This window comes from Triturus cristatus, chromosome 8, assembly GCF_964204655.1.
Source record: "Triturus cristatus chromosome 8, aTriCri1.1, whole genome shotgun sequence".
Classification (NCBI taxonomy): domain Eukaryota; kingdom Metazoa; phylum Chordata; class Amphibia; order Caudata; family Salamandridae; genus Triturus; species Triturus cristatus.
Window position 1 is genome coordinate 601,594,076 of NC_140591.1, and position 22,187 is coordinate 601,616,262.

The following is a 22,187-nucleotide window of genomic DNA, read 5'->3' on the forward strand; positions in this document are numbered from 1 at the left end:
TCATTAGATTCTGATGTAGCTAAAGGCTGATATTGGCCACTCATCATTAAACCATACTTCTAAATATCCATGTGATGACAGCTTAACAATTTGCTTGTCAATAAGAAACAAACTCCCTCGTTTTTTTACCTACTTTTCTAAAGTTATGACATTTGATTGTTTGATGTTTATAACCAATTTCGGTGAGCTACAGTAAGCCTGTATGGACTCCGTAACAGCTTGAACTAAAAGCCTATTCCGGTTCAAACAAGTTTGTCCAGATTTATTAAATTGAATCACAATCTTAAACCAACCGCCACATGCTGTTCGAATTTTCACAACAAACAATGGATAGGGAAAACTGAATTAACAGACAAGGAGAAGAATGTAGCTCAGAATCATTTATTGTTGGATGAAAATATAAAATAATGGATTTTGTCACTTCTTTAGTATAAAGCTTATGTGAAGAAGAGGCATACAAGTATCTCAGAGGCAACTATTTGACTTTTGGATCAAACAAACTTTTAAGAATACGATACTAACCTAAGTGCCATTTGCTGCAATGAACTTCCACTTGGTAGGGACATCATGAGATCAGAGATGGTCTGGAGCAAACGGTGGAAAGTGTAAGGCAATGGCTGTGCTGCTTCTCCAGCAATTACTATGTCTGATAGTGGGTGTTCGCACACTCTTGTATCCTTTTCCTAAAAAGGAAAACATATAGATTGGGTTACTGATGTACACAATATTCTGAGCGAGAGGAACATACCTATGTAATTTAAGAATTTCCATAGCAGTAAAAGAATGCGGGGAAAGAGCAACAGAGACTGCAAAGGCTCTGGGCAAATGCAAAAAGATTCCCAAGAATAGTGACTATGGAAAAGCAAACGGCAAAAATAGATTACACCTTGTTGGTAAAAAGGACAGAAAACAGTCATATATATTGGGAGAGACTGAAAAACAGATGACAAGAAGCAAAAGCATGCTGGCAAATTGCTGAGACAAACTAATATGAAAACAAAGTAACAGAGAAGTGGAGAACAGAATAAATTAACAAAATGACAGGGGAGAGAATATCACAGGACACAGTCCGACATTGCAACTCTGCAGGAGGGAAAGACAAAAGTTGGGACACAAACAAGAAAATCTCAAACTAATAAAAAAACAAGTGACCGGGGAGAGTAAACCAGTACATCACAGTCAGAAACAGAGGCCCTCGAAGAAACTCCCTGATCGTGCACATCTACATTTTAGAAAATCCCTAGGGTAGGCTGTTTGAATAATGAATAATACCACAATGGTTTTTAAGGCCTAATTGGATGAATACTTCTGAGCAAGCGTCTGTTTTACATCCTTATTTCTATTCAGCAAGTTTGAAGTGTTGGAAATGGAACACCAGAGGCTCATCGCTTACGTGAAAAAATGAAAAGGTCAGATTGCACGCTCTATGTTCGCAAGGGATTTAGCACTTTCTCAGAGCTCAAGGTTCGCTCACTCTCTTCCAAGTGTTCATGTAATTGGAAGGAGATTTCTCTGTTTGGGACTTATATAAAACCAGATTGCGATTGCTGGGGCGAAGGAATCTGGCTTTGAGTGCAGTTCACTTGGAATGCCCAGGCTACATGGACAATGCTTGAATTGCATATAGAGGAACCAAGGACCGCATGCCGCAACACAGAGGAATGCTTGAAGTTTTCCTAATCCTTTCCGCCACACATCTATGCCTTGCTTTTCACAATCACAAGCATGATGGCTGCCAATATCCTGTTTCCATCAGAAATGTGGTCCAGATGCACCTAGTTAGTGCTCAAGCCTTGTGGTTTTGGCTGTAAGCTAATCCACGCAATTACCTTCCACTAAGATCATTAATCACATGTGATGGAAGGCAAGAGTTGCATTAACTTTAAATAATTCCTAACATAGGTTTATGTGTGGACTGAGTTTATTTTCTTCCTTCATAATATCATATGACAAGACCATCTATTTCAGAGGGGTTCTCAATTGTCCCTGAATTTCCTAATCTTAGGAAAATCACCAGCAAAGATAGGCACGCTTTTTAAGAACCTATCAGTGTTTGCTGACTTCTAGCAAAGTACCTGGCCTTGGGTCCAGGCATAACTATGTCACAAAGAGTCCATTCACATCTGTGACAGTTTACGCCTAATTACCTTGCAAAGCTGAGTGCCTGACCTCTCATTGGAGGCATTAGAATAATGAAACAATTTTACAAAGAGTAAAAGTGACTCTGCCCAGAGTGATAGTGGAGGACAGTAATGAATTTCTGGAGAATTTGTGTACTCATCAGAAAAGGCATGACCAACTTTTTCCACCACTGAAAACAATATATGAATACACTGGAATTACACTACAAGGTTTAGCTTTTAGAGGGACTTAGCTCTGGAATGTGGTGTCCCCCAAATTGAAGAATTATTATATCCAATGCTAAGAGGTGAGTGGTGGCAGCAGCATTACTATAACTCATGGGCAAAGGCTTTTTTTAAATTTATTTTTACCTATAGCCCTGTGGGGAGATTGGCTACATATTCTCCCTAAAAAAGATCAATCCAGTCCTCCTTTTAGGAGGGTTCTTTGCCTAATATTTTTGATGTCTTTCTCTTTTAAGTCTTGCAGCCAAAAAGCACATCGAGTATTACAAGTTTATGAAACTTGTGAGAAACAAGGCAAGGAAACTTAAAAGAACCACTGAACAACCCAAGGGTAATTCTCCTTTTTAACTCTCGCTAAAAGTAAGCTTAGCAGCAAGAAGGCAGTGGTAAACAAATTACTTTAGGGATATGGAAAATTTCCAAACGGACCCCCACAAAATCACCAAGTCAGATGAACTGGTAAAGAGAGCATTTTCTTTTTTTTTTTTTTTAACACCCTATCCTACAAATTAACAAGAGTAAACTAACACAGGCACTACACTGCATTTGCCGATTATACACGTAGGGCCCATGACTATCATAGTGCTCAATTCACATAGCCTGCAGAGAGTATAGTAGAGATGAAACAAGCTATAATACTGCTTAAATTGTAAATTAGGAGGGTTTAAGTAAGAATGGATATGTGCAAATGCCGGAGTCAAACTTTCGCAAACCTCATTGGTGGCTAAATCTTCTTAACATTCATTTGCAAAGCTATCCATGCCATACACAAATTCTTCTTACAATAGCTCTAAAGTGGACCCTATTGAGTGCCCACAACTGAATATCTCCGCTCAACATCAGAAGGTGCCGACCAAATAATGCAAGACAATATACATTACCATATCTCTCTTTTCCATTCACACAGACATGCAAGTGTCTCTCATGCTTTCAGGAAGAAGTGAATTGCCCCAGTGAAGGGAAAAATAATTAAGAGGTGGGATACTGAAGTCCTATAAAAATCATTTCAAACATGAACATATGACTGGATCATCTTGAGCTGGATTATTTTGTAATAACTCGGATGACTGAACAAATACAATCATTTTTTTCCTGTGAGTTTCATTGCCAAAGGAAGAGAGATGTGAGAAACGCTGATCAGCAAGTCTCGGAATTCATGATAGAACTCAGTTTTCCCAAAGGGGCAGAGTGGTATAATGTTAAGCCGGGTAGTGACAGCTTTCTATGAAAAAGTGGCAATTGCAGTCATATGCACACCTAGGAGTTGCCTTCCAAAGAAAAGATACAATTAAAAGAGGATTTATTTACAGACCGAAGAGAGAATATAGTATGGGGTTGCCTGAAAAAGATATAATAATCTAGGCAGGATGCACATCTTAATGATAATAACCCAGCATACAAGTGACAGCATTAATCTATGAGATTTGCACAATTGTTTGAGCCCTGGACATTATGAGGGTTGATATGCACTCTGACAAGTATGTGTCCTTCGACAAAGATAACTGCAAGAAGAAATAGGTGTCAGTTTTCAGGTTGTAGTCAGCTAGCCACCTAAATTACTGAATTAGGTTAGTAATGATTTGAATTGATTATATGACATCGGTGGTCCGTATAGATATGGATGATACAAATAGCAACATTGAACCCCACAAATGGGTAAAACTGTCCTTGCTCACTAAAGTTTTCAGTGCTGTGACATTTCACACAAGTGAAGTATACATAAGGTATTTGTGGTTTCTTTTGTCTCTAACGATTTGACAAAGTGGTTTTGAATAAGTTTAGAAGGTTTCCTTTTAACCTTGTGAAAGCCCCTGGCCATAAAAGGCCGCAATATTATGAGTGTACCATAAGGAATGTTATTACCCTGCCAAAATAATCAAAACTAAAGTTCACAATGCACAAGTTACTTACTTGTGTAACAATATATCTGTAAGTGACATTAGTTAGTGATAGATTCCTTACCTTAGAATATCCCCAGGCATCAGACTGGATCCGGAAAGCTTTCGTCAGCAATACCCCTGAGCGTCGTCAGGCGTCGCTGTACGGCTCTGCGTACGTCGCTGGCGTCGTAGCCACCGAGGTGACGTCGGAGCTACTTAGACGCGCCCACGCGTGCAGACGTCAGTTCTGCACACAACTTTTACGTGCCAGAAGTACAGAGCCATGCCAGAGACCGACTACTGGTGCAATAGAACTAGGGCCCTTAAAGGAATGACCTGAACCCTAGAGAACAGTTCGCAGAACGGGGAGGATGGGTGGGCGGTAAGGAATCTATCACTAACAAATGTCTCTTACAGATATATCATTAAACAAGTAAGTAACTTGTGCATCTGAAAGAGACACGTTAGTGATAGATTCCTTACCTTAGACTACTTACCCAAGCAATCCTATCCCCGGTGGTGGGTCTGCGAAGTGAAATTACACCAGAAAGTCATGGAGAACTGAACGGCCAAAGAAGCCGTCTCTCCGGACCTGTCAAGGCAATACTGCTTAGTGAAAGTATGTAACGAGGCCCAAGTGGCCGCCTGACAGATGTCTTGCAGGGGGAATGAAAGCGCACGTTTTGGGTCCAGACGGTGGAGCCTCTCCTCTTCTCTTGAAGGGTGCGGAGGCGGAAAAAAAGTGAGCAGAGTGACAGTTTGCCCGAGATGAAAGGCAGAGACTACTTTTGGTAGAAAGGATGGGCGAGGTCGAAGCACAACCTTGTCCGGATGAATAGCCAGAAAAGGAGGTTTGCAGGAAAGAGCTTGGACCTCACTCACCCGCCGAGCGGAGGTGATGGCCACCAGGCAGACAGTTTTTAAAATTAATAACTGCAAAGGACAGGTATGAAGGGGATCAAAGGGAGCGCACATCAAGTATGTGAGAACCAGGTTCAAGTCCCATTGAGGCATCACAAAAGGAACAGGAGGAAAAAGGTGGGTAATGCCTTTGAGAAATCTATTAACAACTGGGGACTTGAAAAGAGAGGGCTGATCAGGCAGCCTAAGAAAGGCTGAAGGAGCAGAAAGGTAGCCCTTGATAGTGCTCAGAGCAGAGCCCTGCTGGGCCAAAGAGAGAACGAATAAAAGGACCTCAAAAAGAAGGGCAGCAAGAGGATCTACAGATTTCGCTGTGCACCATGCCACAAATTTTTTCCACCGACAGGAGAATACCGTTTTAGTGGAGGGACGCCTGGCTGCCAGAATTACATTACAGACTTCAGGAGGCAAGTCAAATGGAATCAGCTGTCGCCGCTCAATCTCCACGCAAGGAGGTGGAGGCTGGACAGGTTCAAGTGGGGGACCGTCCCCTGTTGCTGCGACAGGAGATCCTCCCGAAGAGGCAGTCAGATCGGGGATGCACACTCCTACTGAGTAGCTCGGGATACCAAACTCTTCGAGCTTAGTCCGGTGCCACAAGAATGTCTTGAGCCCGGTCGCGTCTTATCTTCTTACCCACTCTGGGCACAAGTGGTATAGGCGGAAAGGCGTACAATAGACCGCAACTCCACTCGCAACAAAAAGCGTCTCCAAGCGAGTGCCGCCTTGGAAACTCCAACGCGCAGAAGTGCTGACATTGCGCATTCTCTTCGGTGGCAAATAGATCTAACCCCACTGCCGAAAGAGAACTTGCGCCACCTCTGAGTGAAGACGCCACTCGTGATCCAACATGCACCTGCGGCTGAGTTTGTCCGCCCTGGCGTTCAGGGTACCTGCCAGGTGTTAAACCACCAAGGAATTGCCTTGAAGTTTCAGCCACGTCCAGGGACGTAGAGCCTCCTAACATAGGGTCCACGACCCCACCCCGCCCTGCTTGTTGCTGTACCACATGGCGGTGGTGTTGCCTGTGAACACCTGCACTACTCTCCCCTTGACAGAGGGAAGGAATGCTTTCAGTGGAAGTAGGATTGCCCTGAGCGCCAAAAGGTTGATATGGAGCTTGGACTCCGCCGGAGAACAGAGGCCTCTGATCTCCGCCTCTCCCATGTGGCCGCCCCATCCCAGGAGGGACGTGTACGTCACTACTGTGTGCTCTGGTTGGGGAAGTAAGAGGGATCTGCCGTTGACACAACGCTGGTTCGTGAGCCACCACTGCAAGTCCTGTGCAGTGCCCTCCGAGATCTGGACGTAGTCTGACAGGTTCCTCCGATGCTGCATCTACTGGAACTTCAGATCCCACTGCAGAGCCCGCATATGCCATCTGGCATGATAGATCTGCAGGAGGCCATGAGGCCCAGCAGCCTCAGGGTCTTCCTGACCGAAACCCAAGAGCAGGGCCGCAAGATCGGGATCATAGCCTGAATGTCCCGGACTAGCTGTTCGGGAGGATAAACTAGAAACTGCGCTTTTCCAGAACCGCACCAATGAAGAGGAGCTTCTGAGAGGGAATCAGGTGTGACTTCGGCACGTTGATGGAAAACTCCAGCAAATGCAGGAGGTCGGCCGTAGTCTGGAGGTGGGAGAAGACTGCCTGGGGCGAGCCCACCTTCAACAGCCAGTCGTTGAGATAGGGGGAAGACTGAGACCCCTGATCTGCGCAGATGAGCTGCAAACACCGCCATCACTTTCGTGAACACCCGAGGGGCGCTGGTAAGGCCGAAAGGGAGCACGGTGGACTGAAAGTGCTTGTGGCCTACCGTGAACCGCAGGTAACACTGGTGGGCCGGCAGGATGGGTATATGAAAATAAGCATCCTGCAAGTCCAACGCTACGAGCCAGTCTTGCGGGTCTAGGGCAGATAAGACCTTAGCATCTTGAACTTGTCCTCCCGGAGGAAGCAATTGACGTTCCGGAGGTTCAAGATAGGACGCAGGACCTTGTCCTTCTTTGGAACCACAAAGTAGTGGAAATAACAACCACGACCTACTTCTGGCGTCGGAACGCGCTCAATGGCCCCCTTGGTCAAGAGGGCCGAAACTTCCTGCTGGAGATTTGACAAGTGATCCCCCGACATGCGGTGGTACTGAGGTGGCATGGCTGGAGGGGTAGACTCAAAGGGGCGGGAGTAGCCCCTTCGCAATATTTGCAGAACCTACCTGTCCGTGGTGATGGTGCGCCAGTGGTGAAGATGCTAGCGAATCATGCCACCCACTGGCATCTGGTGGGCCTGAAACACCGGACTAGGAAGGTTTTGAGGCAGGGGTGGTGGACTGAACCGCACGCTGTCCTCGGGACCCACCACAACAGGTCCCACATCCGCGGCTGCGCTGAGACTGCAGCTGCGCAAGCTTGCGGGTCTGAAAGGAATGTGCTTGGGCGCCTCGACCCTGACCTCGAAAGAAGCGAAAAGCGGACCCCCGAGGGAGTACGCGTGGTGGTGAGACCAAAGGACTGGGCCGTAGCCCGAGAGTCCTTAAAGCGTTCCAGGGTGCTATCCGCCTTGTCACCAAAGAGGCGTGTGCCATCAAAAGGCATGTCCAGCAAGGTGTTCTGGACATCCCCGGAAAAGCCAGTAGTTCTAAGCCAAGCATAACGGCGTAGCGCCACCGTTGTGGAAAGTGCCCTGCCGAGATAATCGGATGTGTCAAGCCCACAACGGATGGTAAATTTAGCAGCATCTCATTCCTCATTAATGGCCTGGGAGAGAACCGCTCGTGCCTCCACAGGGCACTGAAGCAGCACCTGTGCCACGGTATCCCACAGAGAATGGGAATAGCGGCCCAACAGGCACGCAGTATTCACTGCTCCCAACCCGGAACTGGCAGAAGTGAAAATCGGTTTCCCCAAACTGCTCCAGTTTCCTAGATTCCTTGTCCGGAGGAGCAGAAGGGAATGCGCTCGGCGATGCAGAAGCCTGGACAACCAGACTCTCAGGCGTCGGGTGTTTTGTGAGAAAGCTGGGATGGGCCGGCGCCGGGCGATGGCGGCGTGCCACACCCTTGTCTACAGGAACCCCTGTATTAGGTTTGTTCCTGGTGCTCAACAGGATATCAGTAAGCGCCTCATTGAAGGGCAGCAATGGCTCCGCAGAGGACGACTGTGGCTGCAGCACCTCGGTTAGGAGATTGGTCCTGATAGGTACAGAAGGGAGCTTGAGGTTAAGAGCCTCAGCCAGCCGATGCGACACCACTGAAAAAGTCCCAACCTCCTCCGTAGCCACGGAAGAAGGGGACAGTGTACCAGGGTGTGGAGAGAAATCCAGATCCACTGGACCCTCCATGTCGCCTTCCCATTCAGGCTCATCCTCGCAGTGAGCTGCAAGAGGGTCCTCAGACCCGTCCCAGTACTCCTCTTCATCCACCGGTTGGTGAGGAGGCCAGTAAGGACGAGGTGCCCGGGGAAATGGGACAAACTCACCACCCAGAAATGTAATTGGGGGGTATGATACCAGTCCCGGTTCGGCGCCGTCCGGCGTCAGCGGCGGCGCCGCACCCAGGGCCGGAGTCGGCGCCGCAGGGCATGGTGCCGGCATAGCCGAGGCCAAAGGCGGCGGCACGGGGGCAGACCAACCCAACGGGTCCGCGGGGCCCGAAGGTACTCTGGAGGGACCCGATGGGGCAAACAAACGGCGCAAGGCCGATACAAAGGCCCGTACCTCATCTGAAGTCGCGTGTGGTCCCGGAAATGGTGGGTAGGCCGCAGGCAACAACGGAGGCTCCAACTGAGCCGTGGGGGAGTGACCGCCTGCCCCCTCCACCGTGTCCTGCGACCGGTGAGGGGTAGAGGAAGAGCGACGTCGCTTCTCCAACTTTTTATGGCGCCTAGACTTACCTGTTCCCGATTCCGGCAAACGATGCTGATGGCTCCACGACCGGTCCCTCGACTGCCCACGGGAGCGGGACCTCGATCGGCAAGGAACAAATTGCCGGACCTCCAACAACTTTCGGGAACACTCCCCCAAAGCTTTCGCCGCCATGGCCTGACAATCGGGCACGCCTCGGGGTCATGGGTGTGCCCCACGCAGAAGAGACACACGTCGTGCGGGTCCGTTTCCGACATGTTCCGACGGCAGGCCCTACAGGACTTAAACCCGGGCATCCCTACTGCACCAGGAGTCAAGTACTTGACAAAACAAGTTTTCAGAAACCAAGTTAAAACTTTTAACTAGGAGTACCGCTCTCTCTCGGATCTGCGCTGCTGCGCGGAAAAAGAAAGAACTGACGTCAGCACACGAGGGCGCGTCTAAGTAGCTCCGACGACGTCATCTCAGCGACTACGACGCCAGCGACGTACGCGGAGCCGTACGATTACACCTGCCGACGCGCAGGGGTACTGCTGACGAAAGCTTTCCGGATCCAGTCTGACGCCTGGGGATATTCTAAGGTAAGGAATCTATCACTAATGTGTCTCTTTCAGGTAAGATATTCCTGCTGAATTACTCTCTGAATCTTCAGAAAAATGCTAGACATAAAATGGATACTTGGTCCTTATTTATTGAATCATTATTATTAACCATCTCAATACAAATAAAAACTAGCTCAGAAAAAAATGAAAAAATAAAAATAAAATCATTTGGTAATACACATTTTTGTAATCTGAGTGACAGCCATCGTTCTCTAAAGAATAAGTTACTTACTTTCGGTGAAGCCTTCTCTGGTAGAGAGAGGATCTAGCGGCAGATTCCTTATCTTAGAATTCTATGTCAGGACCGGAGGCTTAAGATTATGCTTCTCATTCTTTACTGAGAATTTCATGGCAGCCAATCAAAACACACAAAATTTTAAACTGCATATTCCATGAGCCCCACCAGCCCACTACCTCATCCAATCGTAGGGATCATGCCTCCCTATATAAATTGATCTGACCATAGTCTTTCCTCTTTCTTTGTTGCTGTTGCAGCCGAGCTAACTGACTTTATTTCGATTGATCTTGCTTATTTGTATACATGTTACTTCATCGTAACTGCCTGTGATTTTCTGTTATTGTAGCGGTGACGGAGCAGACTATGCTCTTCAGGGCTTCTTGTATAAACAGTGCCCCAACACCTTTCCAGTGTGAGGCAGGAGCATGGAAATCAAAGCGGATTATTCTCACACATGCGTGCGAGGTTGATCCGGGTCCTCTGAGTCTCCGATTGACTTTGCACGCTGCACACAGCAATTTACAATGCTCCAGTCCCCAGAGAATGCCAGTCAGGGCGAATAAACGTTAATTAAGGGCTCTACCATAGGGCTGTTTGTTGCCCGATTTTTGCCCGTTAGCCTTTTTTACACCTGCTCTGGGGCTCATATCCCCCCAGAACATCTTCCAGCCGCTCACTGTATTTTTTCCTTAAAGCAGCATGGCATGGAATAGGCCCAAAGAGCGTAGTGCCTCCTTGGCAACTCTAACTGTGCCATGTCCGGCGAGTGTAGGAAATCATTTCTAATGACGACTGACCCGAAACTGGTGGAGTTGGCCTCTACAGAAGAGGGCACTGCGATGAATGGCTTGTTATTTTAGAGACACATTTGTTAAAGACCTAGGGAAGTGTGTTGCCACATTCTCCACCTTGGACAAGGCCCAGATGTCTATGAAGAAGGTGTTCCATTGTAGCCTTTTTGCCAGGACCTTTCGAGGCAGAGCGCCAGACCATGGATTCAAACAGGCTTCCAGAGGTCACTATAAGAGGGGAAGAGGTGCTCCCTCTGGACCCCACCCACAATAGAGAAGGTTGTGGCTGCGCTCAGCGAAGTGGATATCGGGGTGGTAACAACGCCACCGATGCCACTTATGCAGGGAAGACTTATTCCGGTCTCTGAGGCCTTGGTGGGGGACAAATACAGTTGTACCTGCACAATTGGGAGATCATCCCTCCGGAACCATGGGTATTGCAGATGGTTCAGGGGTTCAGTTTGGAGTTTTACTCCACCCTCCGGCAGGGGACTCATCCAACTCCTCTTCTTTTTCCCCCAAACAGAGAGCAATTTCATAGATGAAAAAATTCATGCACTCCTTTCAAAAAGGGCAATAGCACAGACCGATCCGCACTCCGTCTTTTGGTCTTCGGTTCTTGATGTCACCAGCACTATCTAATAAATAATCAATTATTCTATTCTTTTGTCCAAATGATTATTCCTTGCACAGAAAATGCTTATTATTTTATGGAAATTCTGCCCTCAAATAAGTTTTTTTTTTCTTCATCTAGAAAGATTTCCCCAAACCTTGGAGAACCACCTCGGTAATCATACATTGGTTTAAGCACCATCACCGCAACCTGTTGCCTATCTAGTTCTACTTAAACATTTGCTTAATACCACCAGGGACGCCTCACATTATAAAGCTATCTTCTATGAGCAGGTATGACTTAACTGTTGGAAATTCTGAAAAGTTTCGCTAGAAAATCGCACCCCTCCTGGTTCTCTAGGTCTTCTCACCCTCAGCATTTGCTACAAGCTGCACAGTCTCAGGAGCCTCTCAAAACCAAAGGTTGTACCTTATCAGGAGAAAATTCTTGCTTCGTGTTCTCAGAGGTTCAAGGGGTGCCCCAAGATCTCAAAGGCACTCTCTCAAGTTTCTGTATCTTTGAAAGCTCACTGTCAGCAGCACTTTCTTATTTGACATGTGCTGCAACTACCGTTTGCTTCACTACCTGAGGGCATGTAACATTATCACTGGCAATGCCACATGGCCAGTTACAAATAGTTTCTGAGGGATGCATTTATTACCCACCAGTTTACAAGTTGTAAGACTTACCATGAAACAAAATGACAGTTGGATTCAGAGTGCTACTGGTTTTAGTTAGTATATGTTAACCTTTAGGCAGACTATAATTTTTGCTTCATAAGCATAGTTCTGCACCCAAAAATGCCAATGTTCCAGCTGGATCCTGAACAAACAACATGGAAGGTATCGAAGGGAAGTTTTAGTAGGCAGTCCTCCTTTGCATGTTTCTTACTTAATGACATCAGCATCCCGGTTGTGTTCGAAGTATTTTGTAACCTCAGGAACCCTTGATTTCCTCATACCATTAAAAAGATCCCATGGCTACGAGATGTTCACGCCTCTCGAGCTTTTTGGCCAATGTCTTAATTTGTGTCCTTGGCAGCAGCAACCCATGCTTCGGGGTCAAACCATATACTCTCACGATCGAAGTCACTGCCCTCAGAAGCACCAGCTGAAAAGACCTCTTGAATGAATGAAAAACCTGTGACTTGTAAAGCAGCGTGTCCATACCAGGCCTCTTTCTTACACGCCATGGAGCCACTGCTTGCTTACCTGGTTCCTGACTGCAAAGATCTGCAGCAGCTGGATGACAAAATATCAGCCACTAGTGTTCTGAAGCCACCATGCAGTTTGTTAAAGACAAGAATAAGCACTTCAAAGACGGCAGCAGGAATGAAGAGGGGCTGATAGCAGCTCTGCTTACAGCACTCCTAAACCAGCATTTTTGCAGCAACCCAGGAAAACTGACAGTGTGACTGTGGCACTGTAGAGCCTGTTGGAAATGTAGGGCAGGCAAACAGGATGACAGGCTTTAGACACTTGAACACAGGGAGGAGCAAGCTGAGCGGTTTGCAGAGAAGTGCGGTTCTGAATTGTATGCCAGTGTAACAGACATCCTGTAACCTGTCAAACTGGATGCTGATAAGCAAGTAAGTGATGCTGTGTGTTGTAGTGTGTGTGTGTATTATGATATGAGCTCTGTGAGGAAATAGAGTGTTATATATGTTGTGGCTGTGCGACCTCACCATGTAATACACTCACCAACCTCTTTAGGACCCTTAGGTTTCAACCCTGGAAAGGTAACAATAGAGGCCTGCCACTGGAGAAGGTATTACCTCCCCTAGGCAAGAAACCACACAAGCGTTCACACAAAATTCGAGCCTTCAAAGAAAAGCCGCCTTTGACGGGCAGATGAGGAACACTTGGGAGAAGGGCTTCTCTATAGGTTAGGGAGACAGGCTTGCGTACAAGTTATAATGATGTATAACGGTAATGATGTATCTGGTAGAGACGTTGTCTAGCCACAGATTCCTTAACTTAGAATATCACTAGGCGTTAGACTGGATCCGGAAAACTTTTTGCAGCACCACCTCTACGTGCCGGGGGACGGCGCCACACGACCCTGCTCCAACGTCGTCCACGTACGTGACATCAGCGAGAACATATAAGTCCCGCCCGGCGCGCTAACATCAGTTTTCTTCGGAGAAACTTTTCCGCGGTACAACGTGGACCCACCAACAAAACAAGCAGTTGCAATGCAATAGGTCTCGCATTATTAAAGTTTGAGCTATTGGCATTGCTAAATAATGCAACACCAATAGCTCAAACTTTAATAATGCGAGACCTATTGCATTGCAAATGCTTGTTAGAATTGCTGGTGCTGTGCACCGGCAGGACCCGGCCCACTTAAAGCCCTGATTATGAGTTACTGAAACCATCTTGAACTTCATTCACCGGGTTGGAATGGTACCTTTCGCTGGAATTCTCCATGCCTCGTTAAAGCTCCTCCGGGAGTGATGACTCCTCCAAGCGCTGGAATGGGCGTGCTCATACTTGTTCCTTCTTGCCACCGTGATGCACACGTCCAGGAATGCACACAGCCGAGCAAGCCGGTGGGACGATTTCTTGCTTGCAACTTATTGAAATTTCCTACAAACTGCATTTATCACAATGCAATTCAGTGGCTGGGAGCTCGCTCAGCGTCAAGTGGTTTCAGAGCAGCGAGACGCACGCGCCTGTGATCCGGCGCTTTTGCTGGAAAATCTGTAGAGATCAATTTTGCTTCGTCAGTCAGAAGAGGGGAACACGAATGCGATGGTAAAATTCTTGTGGATTTTCTAGGTACACATTAAACAGCTAAATGCACAAAACATTAACGCAGAAGAGCCGGGAGGAAACCGTGATGTCTCCCAGCAGCCTTCCCCGCGCTTCACTCAGCGTCTCTCCCCCTCTTCAAGGCGCTCATTGCCCCCTGGCCGTAAAATAAAATTCACGCAAAAATGTGTAAACATATGCAAATAATGAGGGGGGAAACAGAGAGACATGAAAGAGTGGACTGGAGCGACAGGGAGAGGGAACAGGAAGAAAGAGGTCCGACCGAAAGACAAAGGAACACATGATTGTTAACAATAGAACGGGGAGGGGGAGTACAGGGGGGAGTGAGGTGGGGGGAGGGATGGGCATGCCAGGAAGTGGAATGAGACGCAGGAACAAAAAACAAGACGCGCGGACGCCATTGTTTACTGGTAAAGAGTGCAAAGTCAGAGACATATGTTATAGCAAGCAAAACAGAAAGCAGCTCCACGCCCGGGCTGGGGGGGAGGGGGGGGCGGTTCGGGGAGACCTGGGAGGGCAAGGGCTGCCCGCGCATGCGCGGTACCTGTCACTTTCGCGTGCCCAGTGGCGGCGCGTGCAGCCAGTGCAGACAGCGCCTTTCCCCTTCCGGGGCTCCCGTGGTGAAGAGGGAGCCCCGGCGCCACAGAGGAAGTGCAGGAGCTGAAGTCCCGGGTCCCAGGAGGGGGCCCGGGTGAAGAGCGGCAGATAGCAGTGCGGGGCTCCCATGCCTACGGAGAGAGCCCCGCGTCGTGCTGGCAGTAGTGGAGCTGGAGTGCTCTGGAACCACCGCAGCCAGCCGCCGTTCAGGAGGATTCCCCCCGCAGACCGGGTGAGTGGGGGATTCTCTATTTGTCCAGTGGTTGTGCCGATGAAGGCACAGTGTCAAGAAAGGGAGAGTTAAAAAAAAAAAAAAAAAAAAGCGAAAGTGAAACTGCATTCTGGCTTGCGAGGGAAGGGGGACAGGAGATGTGCACGCCGCGTGGCTGTAAGCGCGTACACAGGCTCCAATCCGCCAAAAGCCTGCGCATGCCCATCTCCTGTCCCACTTCCGAGGCAAGTCAGCAACAATAGATCTCGCTAGCGACAGCAGCGCTTCGCGCTGTGTTCGCCAGGCGAGACCTAAAAACTGTGGAAGTATGGGAACAGTGTGCGAGGAATAAAAGTCAGTGAACAAAGAAGGAGGATGGTGCAATACACCATCGAAAAGACAGAATTAGACACTGCGGACATATAAGCTGTGAGAAAGAACACCGCAAGCAAAACGAAGATCCTTCTCGAGAGCAACAAGGGAAGACCATCCTAACAGATAGAAATAGTCTGTTTTTACTATGTAGAACACCAGACAGAAATAGACTTACCATGTAGAACCGTGGCAAGTAGCAAGAACGGAACACAAAGAGAACAACAGTCCACCGCAGGAAGGAATGAAAACGAAAAGACCGGCACTACCCTTACAATAATGGAAATCTGAAACAGAGGTTAACAGATCCCCAAGGAAGACGACTGTAGAGGAGACCAGAACCCTGAGCCAATAGAAAAGGCGGACGGGAAGGAAGGTAGCAGGAAAAGGAAGATGATTCTCCTGCTGAAGGATTAGCAAAAGGCATCACGTTTAATGTAGAAAGCCCCCAAGAGGGAGTCAGCCTTATTATGGCAACTTTGAATCAATCAATATGAGTACCCGTTAGAGAAAACCATTGACAACTGAAGAGGCCAGCGGAGAACCCAATTTGGCAAGTTGTACACAGAACAGTTGAGAACCCCATTGGCCAAGTTGTACGCAGAACGGGGAGGCTGGGTGGGTGTTGAGTAATCTGCGGCTAGACAACGTCTCTACCAGACACATCGTTACCGAAGGTAAGTAACTCGTACATCTGATAGAGACATCTAGCCGCAGATTCCTTAACTTAGAATAGATACCATCGCCATACCCCAAGGGGAGGTGGGTCTGCGTCAGAACAACAGCAGCGCCAAGCACTTGAGCTGGCAACAGAGTCACGGACAATGGGGAAGGCCGTGGCGGCACAGCCAGACAGCAACCCAAATAGCTCGGAAGAGCAAAAGATAACGGAATGCAAGACAGCCCAAAAGTGCCAGAATGGTGCTACACCAATAAAAGAATGAGAGAGGAAGAAGGACCCCTCTTAGTGTAATGGCGCACTATGTCAATACCGACCAATGTCGAGAAGAATCATGAAGAGAGGCAACCAGAGCCTACCAGACTAGCCCACAGAAGAAAGGCTGGAGAGGCTACGGCGAAGGACCAAAGGCTAAGAGGTAGCAACCATCAAAGTTTCTAGAATTGCACACCCAGCCCCAAAAAGGGGAAAAATAGGGGTGAACAGTGACAAAGTTAAGCACGCAGATGCAGACCACTATAGAAACATGCACAGAGCAAACAGCCACAGAGACCAGAAGGTGGCGTATCTAAAAGAAGCACAAGGTCGCTCGATCAGGCAGCTGGAAGGCCAAAGTGGGAGCCAGCACAGGAAATACAGATATGCAGGGCATAGACCTAGGACAACTGACATTAGAAGTGTTGTCCTGTACGCCCAGCTGATACCAAATAGATAAATAGGGTGAACTGAAAGAAGGAGGCACCTCCGAAAGAAGGAGCAGCAGAGTCATCAAAGTACTCAGGCGTAGAGATGCAGAATTGCAGACCACACCCTCCGAATGGAAGGAAAAATAACCTCCGTCCAGAAAAGAGGTTGTCCAGGAACTGGAAACAACTCCAGCAAGCGGAACACAAAAGAGTGCTTTGTCAGCAATGCCGTATGCATGACTGCATAACTCACTGAAACATGGAGACTCGGAGCGAGGGGAAGAGGTAGGAACAAGAGTACTCATGGAACTTGCATGTATACATAAATACATATATAAGGAACATAGGTGTAGAGGAACACACCCGGTACATTAACGGCAGATAGAAGCTCCTGTCAAGCGTGAAAACACTCTGAAAAGTTCCCATGGAGGAGAAGGAAGCAATAAGCAAAAGGATCTATAATGTACAGATGATGACGCCAAGGCCCAACAGTGAGTGCAGTACAAGCAGCAGATAAGAGTACCAGAGGATGCACACATCCATTACATTAATGGCAGACAGAAGCTTCCGTCAAGACCAGAGGATGCACAGAGGCCAAGGAATCTCCTAGGTCCTGTTGACCCAGACGGAGCTATATAATAGCAAACAAGTACCCCACACGGAGTATGCACACCCCAACAATGGCGAATACCCATCAGGACAAGCCACAGTCCGAGAAACAATCTGTGGAACACTGCCACAGTCGGCTAACTGCCAGTTTAAAACGCATAATGCACCCAAAAGATGCCAAGGAAAGGGTAATCACCCCTGACCATACAAATTAAAGACCTGAGGCTTACCACCAGCCAAAAACAGCGCCTGAAAAGCCTCAAGGAACACAAGGACCACCTCAACCCCTAGGGAGAAGAGGTCGAACCGGAGGCAGGGCCCCCCTAAAGGAACACAACCACAGTGACAGAAGAGAGCTGAACACGCCCCAGCCGTAAGCAGCGGACAAGACCAGGACGGCTCCACCGCCAAAGGTGCAGACGGAAGAAGAAAGGCAAAAGAGAACACATCAAAGGCCACAATGGTGTAGCAGAACAAACAGGACTGCACTGGCATGACAGCCAGCAGCAGACAACACCACTGAACAGTGCACTCAGGACCAACTAGGCGTCAGCCGAAGGCAGAGGCCAGGAGGGGCCAAGAAGGGCCAGGACACGCCCCACGAGAGGGGCCTGCACACACTGACCCCCAAATGAAGAGGAACTAGGGAGATATAAAGAATAACAGAAGCGCAAAACCGCGACAACGGAAGGCCGTAGACAGCAGGCCGGACCAGGCCAGCGACACAGCGATCCAGGAGACGGAAGGCCTGGGGCGCAACGCAAGCCACTCCAAAACCACCAGCAGGAAGATCGTACTCGCAACATACCATGACGCCACGGAGAGCATAAGTCCGAAGGACGACTACACCTCCCCAGCACATGATAAAGCTATATAATAGCTACCATTACCCCACATAGGGCATGTTACGTCCCAGAACATGGGAACCCTCTTAGGAAAAAGTTTCAGCAGCAGAGGACAAACCGATGGCTTGCCAATCAGCCAATAATGAAAAGACAGAAGGCCTAAACTCAGGGCCTACACGGGTTACCAACAGCCGAAACTACAAGTCAAAAAAGGGGGCCGGACCAGCAGCCAACAGCACCAAAATCCTAACAAAAGGACCTGAAGGCATATGAACCACACAGAACACACAACCGGGGCTACTCAGTACAATGCCCCAGTACAACAACGGAAGAACACCTCCCTAACACAGACTCACAGGTCACTGAGGAGGAGGAGGACGAAGCCCCGCAAGAAACCTCTGAATGGCAGAATCCGCAGAGGCGTGGAACAAAAGAGTGCCATCAAAAGGAAGGTCCACCAACCGTTCCCTCACGTTCTCCCAGAAAACACTATCTCGGAGCCAGGCATGGCAACGAAGGGCCAAAGAAATATCCATGGAACGACCAAGCACCTCCGAAACGTCCAGAGCCGAGCGAAGAATAAGGACGCCAGCTCCCGGCCATCCAACACATGGTGCCTCAGATCAACACAGGCTCCCTCCTGAGAAGCGGCAGACATAAGGGACTCCGCCGAGTCCCACAAGCAAGAAGTGGCCCTCGCCAAAAAACAAAGAGTGTTAAGGGCCCACAAAGCCGCACTGGTGGAGGCGAAGATATTGCGCCCCCCAGGAGTCCGTCGCCACACTTTCATCTGCCGGAGTGGACTGCGCCGCGCCGACCCGACTCCACTCGGCGCCTAGTCGGCTCCGTCCAGCACTGAGTGTGCCGTCCGGCGCCGAATCTAGGACCAGCTCCACTTCCGAAGAAGAGGAAGGAGAAGGAGCTGGATCTGGAAAGGCATCGGTGCTGACTCGGTCTCGACCACAAGAGGCTCTAACTCCGGAGAAAGAAGTGGCGGCAGAGCTGGGGAGATGAGACGTCGGCTCCGGACTGGCATCCGCCTGGCCGGAAAGCCGAGGTGTGCACAAAGCGAGGTTTCGAGCACTAGCAACCGCCTGCAATGCCACAGGGAGTCCCGCGGGACTATGTAGCGCGGCAGGGGTGCAAGGGGTTGCAGAGGGGGACCCAGCCGGGCCGCACCTTGACGAAGCCCTAGGGATCGTAGAGGGGGACCCAAGAGCTCATTTGACACCGGGGGCGAACCCACCGGCGAGTCTGTCGGGACCCCACAGATAGCGGAGGCCCCAAGGACATCCCAGGAACGGGAGAGGACCCAAGTGAGGCCTGCAAAGCCGTGGCATAGGCCTCCATTTGAGCCCGAGTCGCCCTCGCACCCGAATAGGGCAGTTAGGGCAAGGCCGACTGCTGGGGGCGTGGGACCGGAATGTTCCGGGAACCAGCGCCCCGTACTATAGAGGAGGGGGTGGTAGAGGACCTCGGCGACATACGTCGCAACTTACCGAGAAGTGGCGAACGACGACGGAACTGCTTTGAAGAGGTCGGGAGACGAGACGACTCGGTTTGAGTTGTTGGCAGGCGTCGCAGTCCGTGGAGTCGTGGTGCTCGCCGAGACACCACATACAAATAAGATGCGGGTCCATTGCGGACATTTGCTGTGAACAGGAAGTACAGGATTTAAAGCCCGAGGGCATCGCACACTGTTCCAGACACGAAGTGTCGACAAAGGGCCTGGAAACAGGCCAGAGGAACCGCTCACTCCGGATCCGCGTTGTACGCGGAAAAGAAGGAAACGGATGTCAGCGCGCCGGGAGGGACTTATATGACCTCGCTGACGTCACATACGGGAACGACGTCAGGGCGAGGTCGTGTGGCGCCGTCTCCCGGCGCGCAGAGGTGCTGCTGCAAAAAGTTTTCCGGGTCCAGTCTGACGCCTGGGGATATTCTAAGTTAAGGAATCTGCGGTTAGATGTCTCCATCAGATACTAGGGACAGGGAATGGGAAGCCAGTTGTTAAACTGGTTTTCCAGGGGCATGTAAGCATTTTAATAGCCACATCTCTGGATTGGGCTAAGGAGCTCTGGACTCCGAGAGAGGGGTTCTGTCATCTTGGGAGTGGGCAGAAAGGTGCATCCTGGGATAGCCAGATGCCACACTTCCCAGGTAGTGGTCATCGGGAGGGAACCTGGTAACCCATTGGCTACCAACCGCATCCTGACAGCATTTTCTGCACATAAATAGGGCATCCCTGGCTCCCAGAATTCATATCTCAACTGGACTGGAAGGAGGACAGCGCTGCTGCACCAAGTTCCTGGTGAAGAGAGGCTGCACCGATATGGACTGCTCCTGTTGCACCTGGTGGCTAGAAAAGAATAGGGACTGTGCCTGCTATGTTATGCTCCAGGAGAAGTCGCCTTCAGAGCCCATCCGAAGCAAACAAACTCAATGGCCGCCTCCTGTTTACATCACAGGGACATAACAACCGGAGAAGCCTGCTAAGAGCGAATGGTAGCCCAGATCCCCGGAACGTCACTCCCCGCCATCCTGCAGCACAAGGGACAAGAGCAAGATGCTCAGAAATGCACCAGAGTCTGTTGGACCCGGGGGAGTCATTGGGGTGCAGCTTGGTCGCCCAGAAGGCAAGTTGAAGTCCAGAGAAGGATTTGGCTGTGACTGCAACACACAGCCAACTGGTAGTCCAGAGGCAAATATACTTCGGGCAGACAGGAGAGACTCTTGTGGGATGTTGAACCCTGTGTACAGGACCCTCTCATCACCTTCGTTGACTGAGGAGACACTGCAGAAGAACCCCCGAGGAATGAGTCATATTCGTGGCATCCTTGAGCATCTTCCAGCATCCTGTATCCTCAGCAACAGGACCACTCCATAGGAATCCGTTCGACTGAGAATAAAACATCTAGAAGGGTCTGAAAACTGCTTCTTCTGTGGAAGTACCTGCTTCTGAGGGCCTTGCAGGTCACCCTGACTGGCTCCCTACTGCTGTTAGGTGCCCCAAGTGAGACTAACCGACCACATTATATCTAGCAAAACGTTTTGCTCAAATGTTTCTAAGTGTCAAATCATTGAATTCGCCAGTGCTTGTTCATGGTTGAGTGAAATGCTTTGATTTACTAGATCTGGTAAATTCTATATTCCCGGAACCCTGCGGTGAGACTTTTTTGCTGTGGTGCCTAAAAATAGTCTAATTTATAAATGTATGCATAATTTCTTCGGCATCTCGTTGATTTCTTCTTCAATTGTTTTGGTGCCGTTTAAATGTTTTACCCTTGTTACTTTGTCTACCCAGGGTTGAGCTGAAGGTGTGACAAACAAAACCTAAAGGTCCTAAAAGGGTTGGTAGGTGTATAACACAGTGAGGTTGCACAACCACACCATATAATACCCCCCTTTCCTCACAAGCTCAGACCAGATAGCTAAAGCTGCCTGCAGGGCAAGACCTAAAAATAGATTCGGTCATAATAAAAATTTGAAAAGTGTCAAGAAAAAGTATATTAAGTTATACAGTATAAAACTAAGCTTTCAGCCAAGTGAAAGATACCAAAATAGATATATAAGCAACAACAAGAAATTAGAATGTTTCAACAGAGAAACAATTCCATGTTCCTCTTTAAATGTATTGGTGTGTTTAAAAAACAGACAGATACACCCAAATGCAGTTCAGTTTATCATCATGGTCTACACCTGAAAATTGTAATTAATTACCTGATCTGGTTAATGGTATATCATACATTTTAAAACATACTAGGAAATAACATGCATACTTTCTATAAAAGGAGCTAGAAAATGCCCTTACATACTTCCAACTCCATGAGAGAAACCAATTTAGAAATTAGGTATCTTTTAAAATACAGCTGATGAATGTTATCTAGCACAGATGAAGTGACAACTTCAAGTGAAAGCTTGGCTTACTTAGAATAGTATTAGCCTGAAAGATTAGTGAAGAGAGTCAAAATGTCATCACAGTATCTTATGAAATGTTCTCATATTTCCCGCAAAGTAAGTTAACAGGGCGTTGAACAAAACTATTTTCTTTTAATCTTGTGGAGGAGCTTTGGGCTCAGCATTTCAGACCATTGAAGGTTTACACTTAGGGTGATAAGGCTAAATGAGTAACAAACACCAA

At 48.6% G+C, this 22,187-nt stretch overlaps 1 protein-coding gene across 15 annotated transcripts in view; it reads right to left on the reverse strand.

Moving 5' to 3' along the window:
* MYCBP2 (MYC binding protein 2) overlaps positions 1–22,187 on the reverse strand; it is a 1,771,217-nt gene that overhangs the window by 384,877 nt on the left and 1,364,153 nt on the right. For all 15 annotated transcript variants that reach the window (XM_085622060.1, XM_085622057.1, XM_085622054.1 and 12 more), the window contains one exon: positions 523–683. In XM_085622060.1, coding sequence (XP_085478186.1) covers positions 523–683 — 161 coding nt within the window. The remainder of the gene's footprint in view (positions 1–522; positions 684–22,187) is intronic.